At 43.9% G+C, this 27,472-nt stretch overlaps 1 protein-coding gene across 2 annotated transcripts in view; it reads left to right on the forward strand.

Moving 5' to 3' along the window:
- LOC138455244 (fatty acyl-CoA hydrolase precursor, medium chain-like) overlaps nucleotides 1-27,472 on the forward strand; it is an 820,182-nt gene that overhangs the window by 156,097 nt on the left and 636,613 nt on the right. For both annotated transcript variants that reach the window (XM_069607092.1, XM_069607093.1), the window contains exon 4: nucleotides 3,809-3,944. In XM_069607092.1, coding sequence (XP_069463193.1) covers nucleotides 3,809-3,944 — 136 coding nt within the window. The remainder of the gene's footprint in view (nucleotides 1-3,808; nucleotides 3,945-27,472) is intronic.

The raw sequence follows: 27,472 nt of genomic DNA on the forward strand, positions 1-27,472 counted from the left end.
GGTGAACCTATGGAAGACAGAGAGACGGAGGAGGAGTTAGTAGTAGCGGAGTTACAAGGTGCGGTTAGTAAGGAGGAATGGGCAAAAGAAGAAAATTCTGATGATGATCTCAAGCTAGTCAAAAGTTGGACGGTGAGGGGGTGGCCAGAAAAAAAGGACTTGGATTGTAAATTCAATACTTGGTGGGAAGTGAAAAATGAGTTAAACCTATGTGATGATAGGTTAAGGAGAGGGAGGTGTATTGTTCCTCCTCATGCCCTTAGGTCGGTACTAGTTGAGCTGGCTCATCAGGGGCATCCTGGAGAAGCGGCTATGAAGAGGAAATTGAGGCAGAATTATTGGTGGTCGGGGATTGATAGGTGTGCGGAAAGGTATGTCAAGGATTGCATAAATTGCCAAACGAGTGACAAATGCAGAGTGGTGAGGGAGGCTCCGATGATTCCAAATGTGGTACCGGACCAGCCGTGGAGCAAATTAGCGGTGGACATAATGGGTCCTGTAGCGGGTCTGGGAGAAGGCTTGAAGTTTGTGTTTGTCGTGGTGGATTTTCATTCCAAATGGTTTGAGTGTGAAGCTGTAAAGGAGGTCACGGCAAAGGAGTTGATTGGATTCTTGGAAAAAGTGTTTCTTAAGGAGGGGGTACTGGTTGAAATTGTGTCGGATAATGGGGTGCAATTTGTGTCTGGGGCAATGAAAAAGTTTCTTGCGGGATACAGCATAAAACACACAAGGACTGCTCTGTATAATCCTAAAGCCAATGGACTTGTTGAAAGAATAAACAGGTACATAAAAGGGGGCCTGCAGATGGCCATGACATCGAGACAACCATGGAGGGAAGTATTAAGGATGCTGACATGGAATTATGTCACTACGCCACATTCTGTGACGGGGGTATCTCCATTTGTTTCGATGAAAGGAAGGGAGCCTGGGACAAGGCTTTGTCCAGGATGGCTGGGAATGGCCAAATTGGTTAATGTTGATCGGAATCATATTATGTAACTAATTACATTGAGTCAGGAAAGAAATAAGGAACTGTTTGATGACAGGATGAGAGTGAAGGAACGAGAATGGAAGGTTGGGGAAAAAGTATATGTCAAAAATCCTAGACTAGTGAACAAGTGTGTGGAAAGTAGATTTCTGGGTCCGAAGAAGATATGCAGTAAAAGGTAATGTGGTCGTTTTGGAAGGTGGTGAAGTTTGGTCGAAAGGAAGGTTGGCAAGAGCGGGTGATGGGGAAAAGAGTAAAATTGAGGAACAGTTGAGAACTGTGGAGGAGGATAATCCTAAATTGAATGAAGAGATGAAAAGAGGGGTGCCAGATGAGAACATGGAAAATACAGGTGGGAAGGTCAGAGAAGATGACCTTCAAAGGTCAAAGAAGATTCTTCACATAGGGCTAGATCTAAGCCGGTGTGGATGAGGGATTACGAAACTTGACACTAAAGTTGCTCATGTCATGTGTAAGATATGCATTATGAAACTGGACTCTGAGGTTTCTCAGGTCATGTGCAAGCTGTGCATTACTGTTGACTTTCTATTCTGTCCAGTTCAGACACATTTTTTCTGATTACTTATCTGTCGTTTTGTTACGTTTTTTTACGTTACTGTTATGAGCATTATTGAAAAAATGTATTTGCCCTGTTGGAGGGGGAAGATGTGTAGAGAATGTTATGCTGTCTCGCGGCGGTCGCGCGTGCTCTCGTGTTATCCTTTGAATGAGAGTCGCGTGACCGCAGCGGACAGTGGCAGTTAAGAAAAAAACAGAGTTGAGCTCGGAGTGATTAGGCGACCGGCAAGCTCTGTAGAATAAACAACTACCAGTGTGGCCTCCCTTCTTTCACCTCCCTATCGAACGGCCTCCCTGCCTCTCTCCGTCTTGAGCCGGATCTCCTTAAGTTCCCGAAAGCTCCTCAAGAATCTCCTCTTCGCCTCTTCTTTCTCTCTCCCTCTGCCCTGCTAACCTACCCTTGCTCCTGCTCCTCCGACTCTACTGACTGGCTGCTTAGCGCTCTCTGAGTCTTACAAGACACCATGCACCCCTCGGGCATGTCCACCTGCACTTGCCGCCTAGCACACCTTGCACTACCACCTGGCCTACCTTACACTTCCTGGCTGGGATTGCACCCTGTTGTCCCAGTCTTCCTGGCATTTAAGTCAGAGCCTGCTTTCCTGGTTGGACTCCCCCTGCACCCTCTCCCCTAAACTTTGCATTGTGCACTTGCACAATCTGAATGTCACAAGGCCTAGTAAGATTGTTTTTCTTGCCTTCCCTTTCTTACCCTTCCTTGCCTTGTTGTGCCTTGAAAAACATGTTTATAGGTGCATAATAAATAAACAAATCAATCAATCAATCAATCACTGACCTATACACCTTCTATCGCATCCACTCACACTGCATTCTCTACACAGACACGTACCCATCCAGAACATTGAAACACAGTATCGCATTCATACTCATTCACCCACCAGTCACTCACTCATACACCTTCTCTTACATCCACGCTCACTGCATTTCCTACACAGGCACACACCCACCCACCCATAAGATTCAACCGCACACACTATCACATTTCATCTCATTCACCCACCACTCACTGACCCATAGCGCATACATAATATCTGACACGCAGTTCACACATGCAAAATACACATCACATTTGTTTTTAAAAAGCCTTCTTACCTGTTCTTCCAGCTTCGGTCCATCACTCCAGGCCTCCCTCGGCTCCTCCGTGCTGCTCAAAAACAGAAACCAGGAAGCTGTGAGAGCTTCCTGGTTCTTGTATATGAGCCGCGAGGTAACCAGAGGAGAAGCTGTTACAGCTGAACGTGGCATGTAACACGTGCCACATGTCAGGGTCAGCTCCAACCCCTACTGAACGCTACCTTCTTGCGCTGCAATCCTAAACCCAGCCTTTACCCTGATGGGTGAAGACTGCACCGGGACTGTCGCACTGCAGGGGCTGTAGGGACCCTCGCAGTCAGCAGTGGCTTATGTTTAAAAAAATGGCAAACCTCAAATTACGTCCCTGACTTATTGTCCATTTCTGATATTCTGTCAAGCTACTGTGTCAAAATGTAGCTTTCTTTTTCCCAAAAATCTTCACTGCATTAATCACATGCATTTATGTCTTCAGTGAATGAGAAGGACCACTTTATGTTGTAAACATTAAAATGACACATCTCTTGGTATTGGTGTTGCAGTATTCGTGTAGCTAGCAAACAGCCTAACAGTCTATTCTTCTGAATTTACATCTGTACATCAGGTTTTTCCTGTCCTCCAGTATTGATAGTAAGGGCGCTTTGGTGCCTTGACACACTTACTCCAACTGACATGCTCTTTATGTTCTTTAGAAATAATCTCCCACCTGCTTTCCTCATACCTTATCACCAACGCTCACACCTTTCTCTCCCATCAGCCACTGATCTGCTGGAATAAGAAATTGACGGCCATTGATCACAGGACATGACGTTGTGCACACTGTTATCAGTGTACTGTACACGCTCTGGGAATCAGTTAAAATGATGTGCTAATCGCATGCCTGGGTCCGCCACTGTGTGCCCTTACGTGAACTCCTGGTGCCTCTGTGCACTTTTCACTAGGAAGTGGAAAGAATGCATGTCAACGTTATTTCCCTTCTGTGCCCTGCTCAGCCGGTCAAAATGAGGGATTCTGTATTTCCATAAACATGTGAGTGTCATAGAACATGAGAAAAAGCAAAGCAATGCTATCGAAGTAGTACTCTGTATATTTAAGACTTTGCTATTTTTATTTTCTGTCCAACAAGATATTTTTCTTTATCATTGTTAGATGTGTGCAAGATATAAGGTTGCTCAACATATTGCCGCTTATGAAATTAGAAATCCCTGAAATGAAATACTCAGAAGATTGCCTGTACCTTAACATTTACACTCCTGCAAACCTGGACAGAAATACCCCGCTGCCGGTAAGCAAACAACTAATTCATATTAAAGATACATGTAATGAAAATATGATCAAATGCATTGTTTCTTAGACTGCATATGATTAAAGTATTCAAGCATTGGTGTGGAACTGTTGCTAGGGTACAGATCCCATGCAGCAACCTACCTGGTAACTTGTGGGTACATGTTCATGCATGCAGAGATCCATAAGGTAGAGCCGTTCCCCTCTTTGACGTCAGTAAGGGAATGCCCAGTTGGTGAATGGCATGCGAATGAGTATCTCGTGATACATTCAAACCAGTTGGCCTGACGTTTCCATCCGATAAAAAAAGACTGTGCTTACTTTTAAAAAAAAAATGTTTTATTGTGTTCTAGCCGTAAATACGACTTTTCACAGTTACTTTTAACAAGCAGATGTAAAAACATTACATTCATTTGTTTATACAAAATAAAATAAATTCAATTTTTTATATAAAACCCAAACTTGAAACACTTACAACACTTCAATGGTGAGACAGACATCGTGTCCATCTATCAATCTCTCCCGAAAAGTCTCAGAGGACAACCAAACTATTTTATCTACAAACCGGGCGAAGCAGCTTGATTCTCGTCTCCATGGAGCCCCTACAGACTATCATTATATGTTTTAAAGACTGCTTTGTCATCTCGTCACAAAGAGAACAAATATTGGCACCTTGGGAAAACTTATTCTGAATTGACTGGATGTCGCCCATACAGAGTATATTTAAAAGAAATCTTAGAAATTCCGACCTCCATTTTGAGTTTGGAAAACGTTTAAGTTACATTGGTAAAACATCTCTTTGCTTGTCATGAATAGACCAGGATTTTGAGAGTACTAATTAACGCATCTTTGTTATAGTTCAAATTCAGTCCATTTGAGCCAGGGCCTCCTCGACACCCACAGGGTTCACAATCAGATCAGTCACTGTACGATCACGCTGCAGCAACATTTTAATGACATATTTCTCAAACTGAACTAAAACTGGGCTGGACCCCTTATTTAACTCAGACCCAATGTCTTCATACAGGAAGGTCTTCTGAGGCACCACTATACATCTGTGCAGTGAAATGATTTTCCAATCAATATACACCTGTAAAGATTGTAGCCCCAGCTCATACCTCAGACTTGCCATTGAAAGGCTCTGAGGAATACTCAGAACCTTCCGCCATATTTACCCCTCTATTCTAGCCCAATAAATTGCTTGGGATTGAGATTTTGTTTCCATTCATAAAGCAATGAAGGAACTACCTTTGTTTTACAAAATGTTACCAACTGTACTATTGAAAATGTACAGTAGGAATTACATAACATTTTCATTTGGCAAGCCAGCTGTATCAATTTATTCTCCATTTCTAACTGAAGCTGATCATGCATTGTATAAGAACTCATTTTAAAGCCTAAATTTGTGATTTCTTTTGTCAAGGGAACCAAATGATCCAATAGCGTCCATTTACAATTTGGTGTAGAAGTAGACTTCATGGGCCTCTTAAAGGTTAAGATGTTTGATTTTGCTGGATTTATTTGTAGATTATTTTTATGGCATAATCACCAAAAGCAGACAGGAGGCGTTGTAGGCCTATTGGTGTATAGTCAAGAAGAACTATATCATCCACGTAGGCAATACAATATAGAGAATGAAAGCCAACCTTAGGACTGCCTAGTGATTGTTGTTTTAGTGTTTCTGCTAGGTCTGCGAGATAAAGGTTAAAGAGGTACAGGGCAATAATACACCACTGCCTCACCCCTCCCTCTTTGGAACAAGAGCGGTCAAATGGCCCAACGCATTCAGTCTTACTTGGAGGTTGGAATCATGAAACTTACGATTATTGCTAACAAAGATGTTGGCAGATCCCAGGCTTCCAACTTTGACCACAGATCCTATTTATAGTATCAAAAGCCTTGGAGAAATCTATCCAAGCGCTATACAATGTGGGACTGTCCTTCCTCCAAGACTTTCCACCCACGATACTCATTACTAGGCCGTTAAGTGAAGTGGAAAGGCCCCTTCTGAAACCTATTGGATGTTTTGATAGTATATTTTGTCAAGTGCCCTGGATTCTAACTACCTCAATACAGCCCCTGCAAAAATGTTGCTATCTGCATCCAAGACGGCGATCGGGCAGTAATTAACAGGATCCGACCCGATTGCCCTTCTTATAGATAGGGATAACGACAGCAGATTTCCAAGATTCTGGGAAGCGCCTTCTCTTCAAGACCTTGCTAAAAAGAGCTAGCAAGTTTTTAGACCAGAGTTCTACATTTGATTTAAGAATGGAATTATTCAAACTGTTCGGTCCCACTGCCCTGGAGGATGATGATCTTAAAATTAAATCTGATATAGTATCCTCATTCAGGTACAGCCTCCAAGCTATATTCGATTTCAGTTTAAATACCGATGTTGAGGGTCTCATATAACAGGCGCCAAAATAGTTACACCAAGTTGCCTCCACAACAACATTGCTTTGGATTGCTTTGGAGGCGGCTCTGGGAATTCAGGGGCGACCAAACATTACATGAGTTGTTGTTCGCAAAAAGTCCCAACATTCCTGCTGATGATGTAAGTACCTATGAGACCAAGACCAGTATTTAAAGCTATTACCCCAATTCCTCAATACAAATTGATAAGCTTGCTGTGTTTCAGTCACATGTTTTAAGTGCCGAATTGACTTCCTCAGGGCTCTTTTCTTAAACCATGTTTCCTCATCAAAGGAATGCTTATAAATTTGGCGCTAAGTAGTGCTATGGGTTCCTGGCGGGTCAAGATCGCACAGAAAATCCAAAAGCTTAGTTAGATCACATGCTGTTCTCATCTCCAATTCAGTTTAACTATTAACAGCTCTTTTTAAGTTGTTATTCAAGGAAACACCTCCCTTTCTGAATTTTACTATTCTGTCCGTACCATTATTCACCCTCAAATCAGAGCAATGTCCTATTTCCATCATTGTTGGTCTAATGGAAAAAGAACCTATCAGCATATTATGGTCGTTACTACCACCACCATCTACCCAAAAACCATTGCCCCTAACAAACAGATCCTCCAAAAAAACTGTTGAGTCCGAACAGGCGGGGTTCCAGTAAATATTAATCACAACTGTTTCTTTGTGAGGCATGCTTCCACTCATTGCTATTTTGACGGCTAACAAGACTTGAGTTTGAAATAATTCAAATTTAGTACCTATTCAATTCTGCATCACTATCAGGGGGTCACCTGCTGGATGCCCTCCCTTACTCTGAATCGCTAACGGTTCAACTATAAAGAAACCATCCACCTTAAAACAGTGGATTAACCAGGTTTCATAAAACAAAATTAGATCATAGCTGCCAAATATTGCCTCTCTCATTGTTTTGTTCTTAAAAGACCTGGAACCCTGCATATTCCAGCCCAACAGTCGAAATGTTCTGTTCACTAAAGAGTATCCTCAGTGAACCCCATCTTCTGAAAAATCTGGGTTAAGATATCTTGTAAAAGAGACCAAACCTTTGTCTTGTTCTCATTCAGCGAAATTGACTGTCATTAGCTTAACAATGATGTTCTAGTGTTTAATGGTCCAATTTCGGGATAGATATCAACCTGATTTATTAATCTCACCTCTCACCTCTTTTCTCTGATTATTATCCTTAGCATCGTTAGTGATTGATTCAGATGAAATCTCATACCCCAATTTTCTAAGCGCAGTGCTTACCACTAATACTGCATTTGCAACTAATGTTGTTTTTAAACCAATTTTAGCTATGAAAGTACAATTTCCATGGGGGAAACGAACATGCTCAATATCATTAGTTGAAAAGAGATGCTGACCAAATAGCACTTTGATTTAGAGCTTTAGTGTCCTTTCCTTTTTTAAATAGTTTGATCCATACATCTTCTGTTGTCTGACGCTCCTGAACCAAATTATAAGAGGAGGACTGCCAATGGATTTCGTCGTAAATCTTTTCCATTTTCTCCTAAAACAATCTCGGAGCCTTGATTTGCTAATGATTCTGAAATAGTAGAGGGTGCTACCTGGACTTTTTATGATGACTATACAATATAAGCTTCCACTTGAATGGAGCCTGGACTTTTTCTGTTTTATATTCCAATGCTAGCTTGCTGTTCTGAATCCTTCCAAATTACTACAAGCCTTTTATGATCTTCAAGTACCTCTCTATTGACAAGTGGCATTACTCGAAGAAGTTTGTTTTTACTGAGTCCTTAATTTTGCAACCCTTTTGATTCTTTGGCTTAGGTTCCGGATGTAACGATGAGGGCTCCAGGCCCCCACCATTAAGCTTGTTTTTCCTCCCGTTGCAAATGGTCTTTTTTGATACATGCGACTCGATTAAGTCCACAATCCTTTCTCCCTCTCCTTCCGAGTCATTGGCTGCTTGAGCCATTCTCCTAAACTCTCCCAATACTGAGTCTGAGAGCAGACTATCATCCAACACCTGATTAAACTCCTCAACCATGGGTAGAATTTCAATGACCTCATCCTTGCTATTGCGTTGCTATGCGTTATCTGTAAGGACTAAAACATTTCCTTTCATGTTTCCATTAATTGATTGATTTCCATAGTTTTGCCATGCAAATCATTAATATTGAGCTCCTGTTTTTTTACTTCCTTCTGCAGCTCTTGACCAGACTCTATTATTGTTGTATTTAGCACAGATCGCAAAACTATCAACGATGAATCGCATCCACTCACTTCTTAAGTTAGTTCCATTAAGATTCCTGAATGCACCTGCACGTCTCCTTTCAATGATTCAAAAACATTCACCAGTGAATCTAAAAGCTGATAATGTAGAGTCATGTATGCCTTTCTGATTTTCAGGCTCTGGTGTGCGTGCAATCCCATTTTCAGACACAAAATGCAATGGACTCTCTATTAGTAGCTGAGATTGCATTGCATGAGCCAATACAGGGCTCATTGCTATAGATTGTACAAAGGCATTGTGACACGGAATCGTAGTTTACCACTGGAGTTACATTGTTAGAAGACCCCACCAACCCCCCACAACCTAAACTCAGCATTACGTGACAAATTGTTACCTTCATTACTTTCATAAAGGTCAACGTCGAGCCTCATCACAAGTTGGGCGATATCCCTGCGCTTATTGCACCAGGATACCGCCCAACGCAATTAGTGTTACAACAACTCGGTCCGGTGCGGGGGGGAGTAAGCAGTAAATGCAGCGGTAATAGCGTTACCGCCGCATTTTACTGTTCTGCCCAACTTGTGATGAGGCCCAACGTCTCCCAAACTCCGACTTTGCTCTTTGTGAAGCAGTAATTTATTTTCCTTTTTATATTTGTTGCCGTTAAAATATACTCCAGGCCACTTTCGAAGGCTGCCCTTAGATCCTGGACTACATTTGGAGAGCTGATTGCTTTACTTGAACCTTTATGCTCTGATATTTCAAATACAGCGTGATTTGCTTTATTTGGGAGAACTTGTAACCGGTTCTTGAGTCAGTGATAATCCTAACCTCTCCTGCAGAGGCAAATCGTCAAGTGCAGGTGCTCTTAAATCCTCCCACAATGATTGACTGCACAAATTGTATATTCTCAACATTATATATTTCTTTTTTACTAAATCTTGGCAATGAAACCTAATGTAAGTTTCCAACAAGAATGTCTAAAAGAGTTTCAAGATTTAAATCCCATTTTTTTTGCTAGGATGACTTCTAGATTGTTAACAACTGAGCCACTCCCCAAGAGTTAATCCAATGGAAAACCAAATGCACACAGAGAACTGCGCAAACCTTAACAACTCTTTCCGCTCACCTTTCGCAGATATGCAGTTCTACCGTATTAACAAATGCAAACAATTTTGCAAAGCAACTGTCACTTTAATAGATATTATTTTAGGAGTAGGTTGGAGTATTCGCAATGCTCACGCACCCACCCTACACCACCCTCTCTATCCCCACCCACCCAACCCCTACCCTCTACACCCCCCCACCCTACCTCCACTCTCTCTACATCCACCCACCCCAACTCTCTCCACCGGATCCACCCATGCTACCCCACTCACTCTACCCCCACCCACCTCACCCCCAATGTCTCTACCCCCAGTCTTTCTACCCCAACCACCCTGCCCCATTTTCGCTACCCCATCCTACCCACCCTACAACAAACACTCTCTACCCCCACCCACCCACCCTACTCCCACTCTCTTTACCCCCACCCAACCACCCTACTCCCACTCTCTCTACTCCAACCCACCCACCCTACCTCTGCTCTCTCTACCACCACCCAACCTACCTCCATTCCCCACCCACCCACACTATCTCCACTCTCTTTGCGACCACACACCCACCCTATCCCCCACTCTCTTTTCCCTCAACCACCTGATCTCCACTCTCTATTCCACCCTCCCTGCCTCCACTCTCTCTACCCTACCCAGATACCCTACCTCCACTCTCTACTCACACCACCCATCCCCACCTTGTATAACACTGCCCAGCTACCCTACCCCCAGCCATTCTCTCTACCCCATCACTCTCCCTACCCTTACCCATCAGCTCTACCTCCATGCTCTCTACCTGCACTCACTGACCCCACCTCCATTCGCTCTACCTCCACCCACCCTTCCTCCACTCTCTTTACTCCCACCCTATCTCCACTCCCCCACCATACCCTCAATCTATCCCCACCTACCTTACCCATCACTCTCTATCATCACCCATACACCCTACCCTCTATTTCCCCATGAACCCAACTGTCTCTACAACCTACCCAACCCAATCCCACTCTCTGCCCCTCTCATCCTTCCTCTCACGCTCTCGCTTTATTTCTTACTCTCTCACTCACAACCTTTATCGCTCATTTTTCTTCTTGTTCTTCATCGATGGCACCCCCTCTCAATCATGTCCTCCCTTGCTCTATTCTCCTTCTTTCTCGTTGCTTGCACACTGTACACCTTATCGCATCCTCCTTTGAAACTATACACTGTCCTTCTTACACCCTGGTGCCTATAAATGCTAAATACAAAGAACAGCAGTAAACGCCAAATCCATTGGCTTTGCCAGCGCTTGTTACTATGTACACAAGCCACATACGATAAACATGGTTAGTAAAAGAAAAGGCATTGTGAAAAGAGTAGCTAGCCACTGTGATGATGTGCTCCCAGATGATATAGTGGAGCGCCAAGTCAGGAAACCTTTTTTTCATTGACCTGGTCAGTGGCTCAAGCAGAGCCAATTTGAGGGTGTCATGACCAGTAGACTACACAGGAGAACAGAAAAAGGGGAAGGCAACAGCTCTATGCAAGATTGGGGCAATATGTTGTCGACAGATGCTGGAAATAGAAGGGAAAATCCAGGGTGAAAACCGCACACGAGAAGCGTGGGAGGCTAAACTCCAAGGAGCAGACTGCTGTTAAAGTGGACACCTGGCAGAATGCTGCATTTTCAAACTTGGGAGTTGAAGCTCCTCGAGAGCATTCATACCACTGACCTGATGTAAATCCAGCAGATTACCTATAGATGATTTACTGAAGGAAGGCCCCAGAAAAAGCTTGGAAGTCTAAAGAGTCTATGTTGAAAGCCAATAAAAGATGAAGAGGTACAGAATTAAAAAGTGTGTTGTGGAGGGGATGAAGAAAAGAAAAGGATTCTCACCCTAGGAGACCATGTGGAAGTCAGCTATGACCAGAAGAACCTTGCTGCTGGAATGAAGGGAGGAAGAGGGTTAGGAGAGCTTCCGTTTAGCAGAGAGAATACCTGAGGTGGTATTAAAGAAACTGATAGACAGGGCACAGGGTTTTGGAAATAACTCTCTGCTCGAAAGGGAGTCTAACAAAGCCCCATGCTTATTTCTGGGGGTCCCTAGAGGGGTGACCAAGGGGGCCAGGTACCTTCCTAACCTAGAGGATGATGGATCCCAGGGCAGTATGAGGAGGATCCCCTGGTCACTCTCAGTGGACCCCTATACCAAGGCAGGAACCAGTCAAAGGAGGCCTGAAGATCACCCTGCACTGTCCCCACAGGTTTCCTGCTGCGCCGGAAAGTTTATTTTTAATGGATTGTAGATGCATATACCTGAGAAGCATAGACCATATGTGAGAGGGGAAATCATGCTCTCGCAAGAATGCAGTATTTGTGATTGTGCTGAAAGTCGGAACTCTGTAGCAACTGCCTTCTTTAATTGAAGCAAGGAAAGGTTCTTCTGCAAAGGATGCCTGCCTGGCTCCCCTTACATGGGTTCAGGAATCCCTCATAAGTGCATTGCATAAAAGGGAGGCACCTGAATTAGGAGAGGAACCTCAAATGCTACCTAGTTGCCCATCCCACAAGGCTTCCATTCTTGGACAGCGATGAACAGGTAGATCAAGGGAGTCCACCTCAGGGTCAGTGTTGGAGGTGTGACAATTAAAGAGAAGATCACACAAGGAGGGAGCAGCTAGTCCAAAATTCCATATCAGAACTTGAAGCCATCCACAGGGTTGGGGCCCACTAGCCAATCCCTATGCCAACTTCCTGATGAAACACACCTGAGATCCCTCAACCGGGTGAAAGACAGAAAGCCAGACTACAGTAGAGGAGGAAGACCAAACAGGGGATGGGATGAACCAATTAAAAGTCACATATCTTGGCTGTAAACCATCCCAGCGGATGGAGCCTGACTGCTGTCCCATCCCAGCCAACACACCTGCCTGAATTCTTATTCACCAGCGAGACCCTGGAATGCAGGAATACAGCACTACAAAATGCACGGTCTCAGTCTGTCACAGAGGGTGCAGAAGGTATCTGTGAGCTGAGACAAGAGGAACGAGGGAGGAGCCAATTTGGAGCTGGGTGGAGAAGACAGCAGGAGGCTACCCAAATCTCAGAAGAGTCGAGAAGAGACCCAGAGGATTGGTACTTAATGATACCTGAGGACTCACAGAGGATCCGTAGCAGGAGCTTCAGAGTTCAGAGGGGTGGCTGGAGCAGAAGCCTAAGTGCCTGAAAGGTATTGGGGCTAGAGGCCAAGGGTCCGAGAGGGGAGGCCTCCAACCCCCATCCTTCGTATAAAGAAGGGTAGTGCTGAGAGGAGCAAAGAAGGCCAGGAGGATAACTCAGGGGAAACGCTTTTGTCCTGGAAGCAAAATAATACATATCAACACAGGTTTGAATCCCAGTCTCGCACTTAGAAACTGGTCTCCGGTATGAAGCGCGTTATAAAATAACAAAGATAATACAATTATAAGGTGCCTGGAAAGCAGAAGATGTCGAGTGAGATAGGTGTATTGGGGGCTGTCCACTGGATTGAAGCATTTGGGGATGACAGTAACATAGAGATTGGTGGGCAAAGGAGCAGAGAAGTCTAGGGCAGGGCGGTCAGTTCTAAAATGGGTGAAGAAGGCAGGATAGTGAGAACAGTACACAAAGGGGTGAAGAATGAGAAGGACAGTAAATGTGGGTAAGAAGACGAAAGCAAGGTTGGTAGAACTGTGATGAGAATTGGAACCCAAGGAAGAAACCTTTGATAAAAGGCATGGAAGGTTTGAGGACCTTTTGATTCAAGAAGTGTGATGGAAAGGTGATAAAGAGAGGATTAACCACAGTGGGCGAAGAGGAGGAATGGCCGTTAGAGTGGTGAGCTTATGGCCCTTAAATAAGTAGCATCTTGTGCAGCAGATGGAATGCAGAGTAACTCTTACACCAAAAAATCAAACCAACTCAGGAAGGTGGCAAAGTCATTTTACTGTTTTATTTTCAATGGTCTAAAACAGGGAGTTAAAACGGACATCAATGGACGCCGCACAGCATAATCTCACTCACTCAAAGCATTTCATAAAAAATTACTTTTATGTAGTATAAACTTGTCATACGTGATGTCATACTATGTGGCAACTAAGAGAAACCTACAGGGAGTTGAGTTGTGGTTGGCTTAAGGGTAACATCTAAGTATACTTCTATAAGGGGATCGGGTTGTGATTGGGTCCCTACAGTCAGGTGCACCACTTATGCCCAACCCTAGTGCAAGTAATCTTCAACAGTTATTTGACACACAGCTCATCATTGACTATCAAACTATAAGGCTCTTCATTATATGCCCTTCTACAAGTGGTTGGCATTCTTGTGCCCTTCTGAAACATTTGGCTCACTAGCAGCACGTAAGCTAGTACCCCAGGTGTCAGTGTGTGGACTTTGACCGTGTCTCCCCACCCAATTAGCCCAACATCTTTCATCACCCATGCCTTCTGCCATGGAGATTGCCTTTGAACTTGACCTTGCAAAGTATCCATGCTCCTGGGAATGTATGGGAGTGTGAGCACACACTATCTTAAGTCTAGAGCTGCATGCCCACTTTCTATTCCTAGCCATAGCCCACGTGGCAGGAAATCGCAATTCGGCTAATTTTCTAGCCTTTAATTGTATTAAATGAATAAAACTTGGCACTCATAATGTTCTTTCTTTGCACCTTAACAAGGGATGACTCAGCCTCTCACATTCACTGTTCTTCAAGGATCGATAACTAATTCTTGGCTGCTCCCTCTTTTGACACCGGGCCAGACAGCCTGTCTCGGTCCTTCCTCGATTCCAGCTGCTTTCTTGCCATCTTCTACCTGGGCTTAAGCTTACTAAAATTGTGACACCGAAGTCCAGATTCTACATAATGGTGGCACCACCTGAAGTCTATTCACTACGTATAGCCATCTTATATGATTACTTAGTCTACTTGCGTTGCTGCATCTGTACAGTTATCAAACGACTTGCATTTCTGCAGTGCTCTTTACACATGTAATCTTAACTTCGCATATGAAAGTTTACTTGATTCTTTACTTCATCATCAGATTCCATAAAGTCTATACATCCTCTTCTTCAGCCACTCTTCTCAGTGCGTCACGCTCATCTCTTGTGACGTCACCAACTTCTCTTCCTCTCATCTTCATATTCCTTCGGGGATTTCTTCCAAGAGATTGTCATCTCTACCGGGATACATCAGATAGGTTTTTTTGAATGGGCACCTTTACTCAAAGACTCTTCGCAGAATAGGCACAACCATTGGTGTCATGCATGGCACGATTTCTAGCTTCCAACATATAGGTAGGAGAGGGACGGGACTTGCTGCAGAAGCATTCAGCTGCTCCTCTACACTGGCTATACGAGATAGACAAGTAGGAGAGGGGCCAGAGCACTGGGAATACCATTTGAAATAACCACAGGAGAAGTAGTTGTAGAATACTTGGCCACACTCCTACCCTGCTTCACTTCCCTGGACCACACGCCAGGCTTTGTGAGTTGCCCAACCTTGACCCAGGTGGTCAGTCAAAAGGCCGAAAAAATAATATCGAATTACAAAAATCTCGAAAAAAAAATATCGAATTATTTATTTATTTATTTATTTATGTGTTTTTGGGGTCAGGTAAGTAAAAAAAAGGGTTAAAATAAAAAAATAGAAAAAAGGGGGGTTGCGGGGGAACCCCCCCATTTAAAAAAAAAAACGTCATAAAAAAAATTCGATATTTTTTTTTCAGCCTTTTTTTTCGAGATTTTTTTTTTTGAGATTTTTAAGTTCGGTATTATCACTATAAACCCTTGACCCAACCTTATCTTTCCCCTGGCACATCACTCTGACACCTCTACAGAAGTCAACTAGGCAGAACAGCTCATGGGGAACCATAGGAAGAACAAATCACATATGAAGGGCCAGCAGAATTAAGGACAGAAGGGAGAGATGTCCCTATAAGCCAGGGCTATGAGCAACCAACCAAAAACCCTGGAGAAGGCAGGTGCCCATGTTCTGGGAAGATCAAAGGCATTTTCTTGTTTGGAAGTGACTTGATTTTACCACACATGAAGGGAACTTGGAGACTGCCCAAGGCTAAGCGGAAGCCCACTTGAAAAAATTGCCCACAACATTCAGTTGTTGCACAGCACTTGCACCGATTGTTTTGTTTTTTTACTTTGTTTTAGGAAAAACAGACGGACATCATAATAACAACAGTATGATATGCATGATGAGTGGCATGACATAGCGAAGTGTGGTTCATCGCAACATAAGGCAGTACTTAGCTACAATCCAGTAACACCCACATCAGTTCGGTAGTTCCCACCCACTAGTAAATCTAGTCAACCAGACACATGATCATACCGACTGCGATAAATACACCCATTAGGGACTCCAAAGGTCTTTAGGGCTGCAGATCACGGTAACCATGCCTGTACAGGTACCTTCTTCATCGCTGATATACACCAATTCTTTAAACCACTCCATGCAAGTAGGGCTTGACGTTGATTTTCAGTACCGTAGGATACACTTTTTGCCACAATACAGGCTACATTAAAAAATCTCCTGATGACTATCGATACTTTACCAATGTCTCCCAACGGGTATTTAATAGGGGACAGCGTGGGCGGAATATTGGCAATACCACTGAGCATCTCTGCCACACTTTGCCAGAATGGAGGAACAGGAGGGCAGTCCCAGAGCATGTGCATTGCGTTTACCCGGGGACACCCCCACTTTACACATGCAGCATCAATTCCCGGAGTAAACTTTGAAAGCTTAGCAGGGGTGTAATGTTGTTGGTTAAGCAACTTGAATTCTATTAATCGATATCTGGCACACAGAGATACCTCTCTGGTTAAAAGGCAACATCTCTTCCACTGCACGTCCGCGAACTCAGCTCCCCAATCCCATTCCCATTTGGAACGTACCCCAGTTATAGAAGATTGACTGGTTTGGAACAGATTATATCATTTGGAGACCATATGTATAGTTCCCCCTTTAACCACCCCTGCTTGAATACATGCATGGGTCTCTGGCTCTTTCGGGAATGTTGGTCATAGAAACAGACAGCTGCCCTCATACGGTAGTACTGTAATATTTTTACAGGTCTTTTTCTGAGCGTGTTCATGAATTGCTGTAGTGTCACGAATCGCCCTTCAGGGAATAAGTCACCAAGTAGCAGCTGTTCCCTGCATCACAGGATTTCCGCATTTCACCGTCAAATGACGGGGGAATGCCCGGGAAATTCCATAATGGGACCTTCCTGTTATATAGAACTGCCAGTCCCAACCTGCAAAACAACATTGCCCATGCATTTACTATAGTACGCACTGGGTCAAATGTGCAGGAGTCAACATATCTGTCGCTAAATAGTACTGTTTTCAATTTTACAGGCACTGCCCCACATCTCTCTAATGGAAGATGTACTGCCGTAGACTTGTTAGAGTACCAATACCCTGCAAATTGGACCTGTGCCACTAGATAATATCACTCAAAGGGCCTCATCACGAGTCTGGAGGTAACCCTTAAATGCGCCGGTAACGCTATTACCACTGCATTTAAGGGTCCGCCAGATCATGGCCTTAGCTAAGAGCTGGGGGGAAATCCGCGGCAAAAGTGCCGATTTTCGGCATTATTACCGCCAGCGGGAAATCCGCCGGCGGTAATAGCGTGAATTTTCCCCATTGGGCCCAATGGGGAATGAGGAATTCCGGAATGGGACCAATGGGGAATGGGCACTAACCGTTCCGCCAAACCCATGATCTGGCGCTAATAGCGCCGGGGGTTTAGCGGTAGGGCTAATAGCGCTGGCGTTACCGCCCAAGACGTGATAAGGCCCAAAGTCTGGTGTGGTCAGTCTCCCTTGTTCATAAGGTACCACTAGTTTTCTCCAACTGATCTTGGCTACCCCAGTCCCCCAAAGAAACACTTGCACCCATTCTGACATTTCGGTTGCACTCTTGTTGTGAGGAATTGCCATATGGTGAGGGTGTGAAAGACCTAGTGTTTTTGATTTGTGTTAAATAATACAATGATGCAGGTAATGCCATCTCAGAATGTGGTGTCTGATGAATAGACCCCCTTTCAGAAAGCTCCATAGCAAACCTATAGCGTACATCTGTCCTCAGTTGCATCAGTCTCCTGATCTGTAGCTCCTGCTTTTCAGTGACACGCAGCAGGTTCAAAGGTTTCAGGTGGCCCACTTGAAAGCCGCAGTGATAGCAAAGTCACTGCAGATAGAGGTTGCGTTTAAATCTTCAAGACTGATCCAAAATCATAATAATTATGATGAACTATTAATCTGGTGGCAGGATAATCTGTAATAATAAGCCGTACATAGGTTTTGGTACAGTGATAGTTCAGTGTGCCTGTCTCTGCTCAGCCAGAAGGGAAATAGGGAGGAAGGCTGTGTTTCCTTCTTTTATTTATCAGATTTATTTCAGTGGAAATACACCATACAATATAAAATACAATGATACCAGCTCAATAACACATAATAAAAACAACACAATTTGAAAATAAACTTACTATAACAAATTCATATAAATATGCAGAATAGTGTGCTAAAATAATTGCAGAGAATTCATCAGATATACCAGTTTTCATATGGCATTTCTCATCATTTCCCCAGCAATCTTCAAAAATTGAATGATTGCCCACAGTGAAGTTTTGGATTGTGCTTGAAAGCAATAGGCAAGAGATTGACTTATCATACCAGTTCCATTATTTCTCAATGCCATATAAATGGGGCAACAAAATAGAAGATTAATAAATTCTTCATGTACCTTATGGCGCAATTTACACTTGTCTCTATATTCAATCTTCCATTTATGAACAAACATAGCCAAAAGTACATTTCCTATGTGAAGTTTCAAATAAAGTGGCGTAGCCTCTCTGTCTTCTATCACCGATAGGTATACTCCTTGACCCAGGTGATTCTTCTTCTCTACCTGCATGCCGTACACCGGCATGGGGCTGCCGCCAGTTTACAAGAATAAAAAACACATTTGAATGTCATTTTGGCAGCTAATTTTGGCGGATAAATATACCTATCTGAACCTTGGGCATGTTTCCGGAGGTTGTGTAGGTTCAGGTCAGTAGCTAATTTACAAATATGCTTGAACCATACAAGCTTGCTTGAGCCATCCTTACTCAAATCATCTCTGCAAGCATCCCTATTTAGGGCTAGACAATCTCTAGTCCAAAGATTGTGCCAAAACATTAAGGGACTAAGTTGTGCTTAAGAAAGCTATCCCATGGACGCCAATTTCCAGATGTAGGGGAATATTTGATGTACTCGTATGGAGTTCAGCAAAGATTTGAAAAGAATGCACTCTCTTCACTCTAATAATTGTAGCTTTCCGAAGCCCTAAATCTCTGCATCATGTAAAGCTGCAGACTGCACCTTGGCTGCTTCTAGGGCCTGGACAACAGCTTTCTCCCTATAGGACCTGGAACATGAATGTATGCACTAGCATATCTGGATATGGATAACTCACTGTTTTCAATTTGCTTTCCCCATGAGCCTTTTTCATCAATACATACCCTAAGATGATCATAAAGATCAACTCTTTCTAATAATGTATCCCTCAGATTTAAATGTTAGTTTCTCATCTTCTTTGTTCACCAAATTAGATACGATGGGCCTCATTACACGGACGGTGGTAAGGGTTTACCGGTACCGGTAAGGGCACCGGTACTGGTAAACCCTTACCGCCTTACTACTAGGACCCTTTGCGGGTAGGTACTTTAACGCCTGCTGTTTAGCAGGCGTTAAAAACCAACCCGCAAAGGGACCAGGGTGCTAATTACGGTACCGCAATTTGCGGCACCGTAATTAGCGCCTTCCCCATTCCCATTATGCCCTATGGGGCAAAAATGGGAATGGGGAAGGCCAATGGTGGAAGGGGGAATTACTGCCCCGCCAACCTTGGAATAGGGCGGTAATTCCCCTTTCCACCTAGGCAGTGCCGGTATTTTACCGGCATGGACCAAGGTGCTAATAGCACCTTGGTCCTCCGCCTACTGTGTAATGAGGCATCTCTAAGTCCATCTTGGTTGAGGATGAATCAAAAATAGATAGTGCATTCAGGAGGCCTATCAGTGTTTTGCAAAACTGCAGCATCAGCGAAGCGCAAGATGCCAACTCCCTCTACGCTTAGACATATTTCATCCTTAACAAGACTAGTAAGAACATTGGAATGTTTATTGATGTAAATGCAAAACAAATGCAGGGCTAGCAAGCACCCCTGTCTAGCCCCCCTCAAGAGGAATGAATGTGCACATGCATTCTCCTTCCACTCCGAATCTTGCCTGTACAAACGTACAAACGTATCTTGATATAAATTAGCCATTACGGACAGCAGATTTTTCATGATGCCTACAGAGATTACCTGCACCAGAGCTCCTTCCTCAAAGGCTGCCCATATGGCAACAAATATCAAATACAATTGTTGGCCACATAAAGAATTTAAAGGTGATACACTTGGTTGGTAGTACTAATGCCTGGTCTAAACCGAGTTTGAAGTTTTGAAAGTATTTAGCCATCAGCCACCCAACAATATTGGAACAGTATAGTGAGATGGATCTATTGTTTGATCATTCATTCCATCATGCTTTTAAAAAATGGAGATTATTTCAGCATCCTCCTATGTGGGGGGGAATGCTTACTTATTATGCCATTAAATAATTCATGCAAAAAATGAATCCTGATCAGTGGTTTACTTTGGAAGACTTTGGGTGACTTCTGTAAGGATGCTATCTATTCCAGGGGCTTTATTCTTAATTTGAGTTAAAAGGCTTCTTCATTTATTTTTTTGGTGTACTCTGGCCACTTTTTCCATTCTTCCATTGTCTCATGGTATCCCTAAACATTTCTACTATATAACATAGACTAATGAGTTGCCCACATATCGCTCGCAATATGTGTGTCTAAGTTAGTTGACTCTAACCCTTTGTTGTTAGCCACGGCACCCCAGAAAGTCTGCAAATCTTTGTTACTAGAGGCATTTTTAAGTTGGCCCATTTATTCATCATTTGCTGTTTTTCCTGTTTAAAATCAGATGTTTATATGATTACCTTAATTTTCACATTTTGATGCACTCTCTTTCATAATCAGACTTTAGTACAAGATGAGATTTACACAATCTACATTTGTAATCATTCCATCTATTTGAGATTTTATTCAATCCTGGGTGGCCTTTTGCCTTTATAAAGAAAGGAGTCTCGCACTAATTTCTGTTTCCTTTTGGGCCTACAAGACAAGAATCATTTATTTGGACCTTGTTGAGAGAACAGTCCTTTCCATAGTGCTCCAGTTGTGAGATGAAGACATGTGTTCCAAGGCAGAGGCAAGCCTCTGCTCCCTAAACATCCCAAGGGAGCATTAAAGGCGAACTGCTGTTGGATTAAGACTTGTACTCTCCACTAGCTGCACTGGTACCCAGACTCCTGTAGGTGCCAGCTAGCATCCCCAGACAGGAATGAAGAGAGAGGAAAAGGACAAATCTTCTCCATGATCCCCTGGATTGGAACATACAGCACCAGAATAAGCCAAGTAGCTGGATTCTGGCATTCTATTGCTTCAAGCCGTCTAGAGAAATTAGTCAACCATGTTCTTCGAACCACCAGGACCCCAGGTGCTGCTTTTGGCACTTCTTTGAACCACTCCTGCAGCCTTCATTGAACAGCCTTGATGCTGCATCATACCAGCAGAGCATGTCATCTATTTGGATTGAACACAAGATTGCTGTTGCAGATGACTTCAAATTGCCTCCTCTTTTGAACATCATATCGGACCATCAGGATCCCAGCTTCAAACCTCTTCAGACCTCAACCTGAACCGGTGGAAGCATTGAGTCATGACCCGCCCAAATGGTTACAAATATCTTGAACCAGCTGGATCTCTGAACCGACCGGGGTAAGGCCTCCAAACTGCACCCCTTAAACGCCACCTTTGAACCTCACAGTGCTCCGCTTTGAACCAATTTGATGCCAGCATGGACCAGCGCAATTTGCTGCATTCAAAAGAAGTTTGACCGGCTAAGACAGAATCCAAAAGCCTGGCTCAATGTCGTAGAACCACCTCGCAACAGATACCCTTCAAAAGTCCAGGCCCCGTGGTCCACTTTTGGGAACCTAGGGATTGATAAGCCACCAAAGACTTGTCCTTTTAAGTGTGATGTCCTGCCTTTCACCCCTGCTCCTTACCCCGGGTGCTTGCTACTTTCACTTTCTGCATATTCTGTCATTTTTTCAACAGCAGTGGGTTTTTGTTAGTGTTTTCCTAGTACAGTTATATTGCATATGGTGTGCTTAATTAAAGTAAATATATTTATATAGAACTTTGATTGCACATTCCTTTAATTTGGACTGTTGTACTATTTCCGTTTGGGTTGCTATTGTTGTCACATTCACATCCCTCTTAAGAGTATAGCCAGCCGTTTGCCTACGTTCCCACGGAATGGGAAGGAAGCATATCTTTTAACTATGACCGTTTCACCTTTATGAGGTGAGCAGTAAGGAGAACTTGCATAATAAAGTCATGTGGATGATGATGTAGAATGGTAACTCCCAAGAAGCAATGAATGTATTGAAAGGGTGGGTTTAGAACTTGGGAAGAATGGGGGAAGTGAAAAACCCTGTGGGGCACCACAAGTGTGGGGGCATGGAGACAGAGAGTGAGGAGGCAAACAAACTGGCTCAGGAAAGATAAAGAGAAAGGAGGATAGTCCAGCCAGGGCACATCCGGCAATATCAAAACCAATCAGGCATTCAAGAGAATTGCCCAGCATGTTAGTGGCCTTGTACATGATACTAGACAAATATGCAAATGGGCATTTCTTCTCTCATAAAGCACAGTGGGCTAAGACATTACTGTAGTCCTTTCTGGATGGGTATCCTATTGCGGAATATGTTATTTAAGCCATGGTCATTCTCAGCTGAGGGACTGAGGAAATTATGGTCAACAGTGTTGAAGACCACCGAAAGATTGAGCATTACCTGGCCCTATTGCCATCCAGACCTAGGCAAATCTCATTCAGTGCCACCAGAAGGGTGATCCGTACCCCAACTAGGGTGAAATCCCCAGAAAGGGGGTGAGGAAGTAAAGAATCTTCAATGGAAAATTGGAATTTTGCTGTGGCAGGCGACTCGAGAATTTAAGTAGGCAGAAAGGAGATGGGGTAGAAGCTGTATGGGACCAGAGCGTCCAATAAATGTTTCTTCTGTAGGCAAGGAAAAACTGCAGATTTTAAAATGGTGACACTGTGCCTGTCTTAAAGGGTTAACTGAGAATGTGAAGCAGTATCCCACTAACCAGATCGGAACAAGGTTTGATAATGTTAACTGGGCAATAATCTTAAAGAGAGCCAGATGTAAGCCTCATGAGTTGATCTAAAACAATAGCGGTGAGAATAGTGGAGACGCAGTCTCGGGTGGGATGGAAGGGAGGTATTTCGACCCGAGGGTCTTTTTCAAGGCTGATTCATTATTCAAAACCATGTTTGTGAAAAACCGTGACAATGGATGTGACATGCATCATAAGTATACAGGTAAGGTGAGTGGTGTTGGGGTGTTGGGTGATAGTGACGTTTGAGAAAAACATATTAATTTGTCATAGCATCAATGCAAATCAATTGGAGCCAAGGTGGCGGCAAATAGGAAGGAAGAGGGGGGAGGAAGGAGAGACAAGGTAAGTCAAAGGAACTGGGGGATCCTATAAGGAGTTAGTATGGGGCGTTGACTCCTCTTACCTAGTTATTAGCAATTCAAGTTTTGGATTTCCTATGGAACTTGATATTCAACTTAACTATAGTGCGGCAAATGCCACATTATAATATAGTATCACATTTTTGACTAATCATATTGCTAAATTATTGGATAGTATAGCCAACACATGTTTCGAGCCATAATGTCCATCAGGGTAACAAACATTTGTGATGTTAGTAATGGTGGCTCACACTTGATAAACATTTGTCCAACAGAGTTAATGAAATTACATTATTTCAGAATTTGACTCTTATTCACATATATTGATTTCCAATTGTCAGTTTCCAAAATAATAGTTACTAAATTAAGGGCCTCATTACGAGTTTGGAGGTAAGTAACTGTCCTTACCGGCATGGAGCAAATACTGTGTCCGTGTACTAAAGAGCCTGCTAATAGAGGTCTATTACGAGTACGCGTGCAGAGCTTTGCCCCATTTTGGTAACGGCATTACCGGCATGGCGTTAAAGTTAAAAAAATTGCCCTTAGAGGCATCATGGAAAGTGCAGACAGCACTAACGGCATCAATTGAAACGGCATTAGCGGTGACCGCTATCAGCTGTGACCACTATTAGCCGTCACTGTAAATAAGCGGAACTGGAAGTAGCGTCATCTCACAGGAATGGGAAAGAGCACGGCGGCCATTTTTCAAAACACAATCCATTGCCATCCTCAGCACCCAGGACCTGGAGCATATTGCTGAGTACATACAACAAACTCCAACAACTATATCATGCCTAAGGCAGTTAAAAAAGGAGCAAGGAGCGCTTTAATAAGGATGAGCTCACCATGCTGGCTGAGACCCTGGCTGACAATGCCGAGGTCGTATTCGCAAACAGCCTCAAGAGTGTTGTGTGGCCGCCCGTGCCTCAGGCAGGCCTGCATGCACTCCTGCGCACATTCACACAGGAACACACGGGACACGGTGTTGGCCGTTTTGCGTCCTGGCCGTAACTGCCGGCACGGGCGCACTTTATTTAACTGCTCATGCGCGTAGCCCGAATGAGGCTCGCGCATGCGCGCAACGTGACTCGCACGTCACATCCCTTTTTTTCTTTAACGAAAACCCAAACCCAACATATGTGGAAATAACGGTCCAAACTTGGAACACCCCCCCCCCTCTGTTACTCCCAGAGAAAACGACTTCACACACCCCGGCTCAGTCTCCCGAGTCCAGGACATAGTCCTTGAGGTATGAGGGCGGTCGGCGACCCCTTATCATCAGGTACCTGGACATCTCTGGCGCGGCTCCACGGAGGCCATCCTCAGCTGGGCCAGGCTCCCTCTGGATGTCCTCCATTCGACCCTCTGGGGTTTCCTTGGAAACCCTGCTCTCGCTCGGCTCACTCGTATCCGCTGACGTGTCGACTCGCTTAAAGAAGGACTTGTTGCGAGTGACTGTGCCACGGGCACAGGCTGCCGTCACCATGGTCCCCTTTACATGTATGACTCTCCACGGGTGGGGTTCATAGGGTAATGACAACTTGCCTTCGGGGTGGCGGTTACGGACCAGCACCGCATCTCCCACGCGTACCTCTTTGTCTTGTAGACCCCTTCTTCACTTTCTCGCTGGTTCCGTGCCATGCGATCCTCTCTGACCTTCTCGTTGCCAATGACGCCTGGCCCGCGGCCCTCGATCTCAGGTATCATGCCTCTGGGCCAGCGTCCAAACAGCGCTTCTGGTGTGGGGTGGTCCTGTACTCTCTTAAGAATTCCACTAGCTTCTTGGGAAGGTCCTCCCCTCCATGAGCGGAAATTCTTAGCACTTTGTTCACCAAATTAGATACGATGGGCCTCATTACACGGACGGTGGTAAGGGTTTACCGGTACCGGTAAGGGCACCGGTACTGGTAAACCCTTACCGCCTTACTACTAGGACCCTTTGCGGGTAGGTACTTTAACGCCTGCTGTTTAGCAGGCGTTAAAAACCAACCCGCAAAGGGACCAGGGTGCTAATTACGGTACCGCAATTTGCGGCACCGTAATTAGCGCCTTCCCCATTCCCATTATGCCCTATGGGGCAAAAATGGGAATGGGGAAGGCCAATGGTGGAAGGGGGAATTACTGCCCCGCCAACCTTGGAATAGGGCGGTAATTCCCCTTTCCACCTAGGCAGTGCCGGTATTTTACCGGCATGGACCAAGGTGCTAATAGCACCTTGGTCCTCCGCCTACTGTGTAATGAGGCATCTCTAAGTCCATCTTGGTTGAGGATGAATCAAAAATAGATAGTGCATTCAGGAGGCCTATCAGTGTTTTGCAAAACTGCAGCATCAGCGAAGCGCAAGATGCCAACTCCCTCTACGCTTAGACATATTTCATCCTTAACAAGACTAGTAAGAACATTGGAATGTTTATTGATGTAAATGCAAAACAAATGCAGGGCTAGCAAGCACCCCTGTCTAGCCCCCCTCAAGAGGAATGAATGTGCACATGCATTCTCCTTCCACTCCGAATCTTGCCTGTACAAACGTACAAACGTATCTTGATATAAATTAGCCATTACGGACAGCAGATTTTTCATGATGCCTACAGAGATTACCTGCACCAGAGCTCCTTCCTCAAAGGCTGCCCATATGGCAACAAATATCAAATACAATTGTTGGCCACATAAAGAATTTAAAGGTGATACACTTGGTTGGTAGTACTAATGCCTGGTCTAAACCGAGTTTGAAGTTTTGAAAGTATTTAGCCATCAGCCACCCAACAATATTGGAACAGTATAGTGAGATGGATCTATTGTTTGATCATTCATTCCATCATGCTTTTAAAAAATGGAGATTATTTCAGCATCCTCCTATGTGGGGGGGAATGCTTACTTATTATGCCATTAAATAATTCATGCAAAAAATGAATCCTGATCAGTGGTTTACTTTGGAAGACTTTGGGTGACTTCTGTAAGGATGCTATCTATTCCAGGGGCTTTATTCTTAATTTGAGTTAAAAGGCTTCTTCATTTATTTTTTTGGTGTACTCTGGCCACTTTTTCCATTCTTCCATTGTCTCATGGTATCCCTAAACATTTCTACTATATAACATAGACTAATGAGTTGCCCACATATCGCTCGCAATATGTGTGTCTAAGTTAGTTGACTCTAACCCTTTGTTGTTAGCCACGGCACCCCAGAAAGTCTGCAAATCTTTGTTACTAGAGGCATTTTTAAGTTGGCCCATTTATTCATCATTTGCTGTTTTTCCTGTTTAAAATCAGATGTTTATATGATTACCTTAATTTTCACATTTTGATGCACTCTCTTTCATAATCAGACTTTAGTACAAGATGAGATTTACACAATCTACATTTGTAATCATTCCATCTATTTGAGATTTTATTCAATCCTGGGTGGCCTTTTGCCTTTATAAAGAAAGGAGTCTCGCACTAATTTCTGTTTCCTTTTGGGCCTACAAGACAAGAATCATTTATTTGGACCTTGTTGAGAGAACAGTCCTTTCCATAGTGCTCCAGTTGTGAGATGAAGACATGTGTTCCAAGGCAGAGGCAAGCCTCTGCTCCCTAAACATCCCAAGGGAGCATTAAAGGCGAACTGCTGTTGGATTAAGACTTGTACTCTCCACTAGCTGCACTGGTACCCAGACTCCTGTAGGTGCCAGCTAGCATCCCCAGACAGGAATGAAGAGAGAGGAAAAGGACAAATCTTCTCCATGATCCCCTGGATTGGAACATACAGCACCAGAATAAGCCAAGTAGCTGGATTCTGGCATTCTATTGCTTCAAGCCGTCTAGAGAAATTAGTCAACCATGTTCTTCGAACCACCAGGACCCCAGGTGCTGCTTTTGGCACTTCTTTGAACCACTCCTGCAGCCTTCATTGAACAGCCTTGATGCTGCATCATACCAGCAGAGCATGTCATCTATTTGGATTGAACACAAGATTGCTGTTGCAGATGACTTCAAATTGCCTCCTCTTTTGAACATCATATCGGACCATCAGGATCCCAGCTTCAAACCTCTTCAGACCTCAACCTGAACCGGTGGAAGCATTGAGTCATGACCCGCCCAAATGGTTACAAATATCTTGAACCAGCTGGATCTCTGAACCGACC

This window comes from Ambystoma mexicanum, chromosome 1p (genome assembly GCF_040938575.1).
Source record: "Ambystoma mexicanum isolate Mex_15411 chromosome 1p, UKY_AmexF1_1, whole genome shotgun sequence".
Classification (NCBI taxonomy): Eukaryota; Metazoa; Chordata; class Amphibia; order Caudata; family Ambystomatidae; genus Ambystoma; species Ambystoma mexicanum.